This window comes from Adiantum capillus-veneris, chromosome 17 (genome assembly GCF_014529385.1).
Source record: "Adiantum capillus-veneris isolate H3 chromosome 17, ASM1452938v2, whole genome shotgun sequence".
In the NCBI taxonomy this organism is placed as follows: Eukaryota; Viridiplantae; Streptophyta; class Polypodiopsida; order Polypodiales; family Pteridaceae; genus Adiantum; species Adiantum capillus-veneris.
In genome coordinates this window covers 156,317,886-156,320,778 of record NC_140947.1, presented here as the reverse complement: position 1 = coordinate 156,320,778, position 2,893 = coordinate 156,317,886, and the positions used below count along the sequence as shown (strand labels likewise).

The window sequence follows — 2,893 nt, the reverse complement described above, 5'->3', positions numbered from 1 at the left end:
GTATCCTAGTGAGGGGATGGTGTTCCTTAAGTTTCGTATGAATCTGGCATGATTAGGTGAGTTACCTTCCGTATGTGTGTATGTGGCTAGGTGGTGTAGTTGAGGGTAGTGAGGTTCTTGATTGTGGTATAGTTGGCCTTCCTGAGTGTTGTATGTGTAGGATGGTCTCAGCCTGACAAGCTTAAGAGATTTCCTCCGTGTGCCTATCGTGTCATCTGTGTCCTCGATTGACATTATGTTGATCTAGGTAGTGTTTGCATGCACTTCATGGGTGTGTGAGTCTCTCCTGTCCAACATCTTGGAACTTCTGATAAAACACTCGTATAGTCAGATCAGGATGATCAATGACACTTTGTCCAGGTAGTAATGCATCATCTATTTCCTTCCATCGTGGATTACATGTGAATGTGATGAAGAGATCCGGTTTTCCTCTACTACGAACAATTACCATTGCATCTTGAAATAGTTGGCACATATATCTTGGACCTCCAACAAAGATGAAGGCAAAACAATTCTACGGCCAACATTTTGACCTTCAGCCCTCTCTAAGGCATCTCTAGCCTCAACCATGTCAACCAATCCTTGGTACACTTCACCACGAAGTGTTTTTTGGTTATTTCGAATCCACAAAAGCCGTGACTCCTCTAGAGTACTATAAGCATCCACGACATACTGTTGTAATAGCCTACCTCCTCACAGTATCATCTCTTACTTGTAAGCGAAAGACATAATATTGCTTTTGACTCAATTTTTTTCCATCGGTAGTCTGTAAATAAAGATGCCACCCATCCTCTCCACTTGGAAATAATAAAACATACAATAAGGACATATAAGCTCGATGCATGCTGGAGATTCTTTTCAAATCCCCGTGTTGAAAATTTAGTGCAATGTCGCGATAGCCAATATATCTATCATCCCCTTGTCTTGGCATAATTGCAGCAACTTCAGAACCCCTTGGAGCAAGATATTGCCAACCATCACAACGATGCTCCGCAATAACCATCCTCATATTGGATACCATAGCATCTCCAGACAAAGAAGCAGCAGATCGTAGAGCATTTGCATAAGGATTTACTCTATGCATCATCTCTTGTAAACACTCTAGAATACTATGATCTAAATTTGAAACATGATGCAATCTGTTGCTCAACTCATGTTCGGTATCAAAAAAATATAATTGTGCAAAGCGTAGGACTTCATTTTGTCCTTCGGCTGGCGCTAAAGAACCAATGCTATGATAGACAGAGCCGTGAACCTTAAAAGTGTATACACCTCTCCCACCATAATTAATAGTCTCATCGATATGGGCACCAAGAGACACAAATGCCAATGCATTATTATATCCTCGAATGTTTTGTAAGAACTGTCTACTTCTTGTTGTGGTTGAGCTCATCAAATCTTTCAATTCATTTGGTGGCTCATTCAAAGGAAGTAATTGGACCTTCCATCAGAGCAGCAATATTTACCCACAAATGTTTGGATAGTCTTTCCTTCGTCCTTCTAGGCCTTTGCTCCGCACTTGGAGCAAACATAATCTAAGCTTCCTAAATTGTGCAACAAACACTTTTTGGATAGAACTGGTGCTATAGACTTGTGATGTAAAAGGAGAGACGTTGGATATTCAAAGCGGATGGACAAACAATGCTTTTCTACTTTAGAATAGTTTCCCTCTACTAAGTTCATTGTTGTCCTAACATTCATGGCTTCAGAGTTTCCTTCATGTACAGCATGCATGCTTTGCCTTTCATTGCACTCCAATAAAGTTCCAATAGTACTTTGTAGTGAATGCCTTGTTCTCTCTCGCGCTATTTGGCGCCTCGCCTTTCGCGAATCATCACATAGTCGACTACGTCGTGCATGACTAGGTGATAATATACGTGTCCAGATACCATCTATGAAATCAGGTGCAAATAGATCTCATATAAATACAATATACCTGATATAATTTGGATCTGTCTCACTAAAAGAACATTCTTATGCATAATAAAAATCAATATAAACTAGGACATCTAACTATATCCTCTAACCTAAATACATTTGACACGTTGATACTGACTCAATTAAAAAGTACAGTTTGATGAAGATACAGCATAACATTACATATTTCTACCATAAGTAGGACTAAATACATTCGACACAACGACTTGACTCAATTAAAAAGAACAGTTTGATGAAGATACAGCAAAAACATTACATATTTCTACCATTTGTAGGATTAGTAGGAATAGGTCATTGAGAAACTTGACGCTGCTTTGGTCGAACTAATCTAGCCAAAGAACTTAATTCATTTGAGGTAGCTCGGATATTTGAAATTCTTGAACCTTGAACCTTTGTCAAAGCACTGAGCTTGTTAACGATACTTCTCAATCTTGGCACGATTTGTCATAGATTATTGTCTTGCATTTGTTCTTTTGATTCACGTTGACTCCGCGAAGCCTCTTTTTGAAGATTCTCAATAGATGCCAATATCATCTTTTGAAAATCCTCAACTTTCGAAAGTTTCTCTCTCATGTATGCCTCACTCTCTAATCTCTGCAAGTTTGATGCTTTTGTCTCTTCTCGCAATTTCCATAGTATCCCACTTTCAATCTCCAATGCAGAGCTTAAAGTTTCAACCACATCAGAGACATTGGTCTGCATTGTCTCCATCCTATTGTTTGTAGGAGGCTTTGATCTCTAGCAAGGTTTCAATAATTTGCTTCTTCCAATTCCACTCGACATTTTGAGCTGCTCTCTTTGCCGCACGCACATTTCGAATACGAAGAGATGAAAGTATCTCACGTTCATTAGCAGGTGCACTATTCCTCCCGACATTTCGAGCTGCTCTCTTTGCTGCACGCACATTGCGAATAGTAGGAAGAGATGACAATATATCCTCTTCACCGGCTGATGC

The 2,893-nt window shown here is 39.5% G+C and overlaps 1 protein-coding gene across 1 annotated transcript; it reads right to left on the bottom strand.

The window, feature by feature from the left end:
* Positions 1-685: 685 nt before the first annotated feature.
* Positions 686-1,393, bottom strand: LOC147438378 (uncharacterized). The gene has a single exon (XM_086486742.1). It carries the CDS (start codon positions 1,391-1,393, stop codon positions 686-688), a length of 708 nt encoding a protein of 235 aa, XP_086342868.1.
* Between the last annotated feature and the right edge of the window lie 1,500 nt (positions 1,394-2,893).

What these genes read in the sequence shown, in the direction of transcription:
- LOC147438378 (XM_086486742.1), bottom strand. Translation starts at nt 1,393, where the DNA reads ATGAGCTCAACCACAACAAGAAGTAGACAGTTCTTACAAAACATTCGA.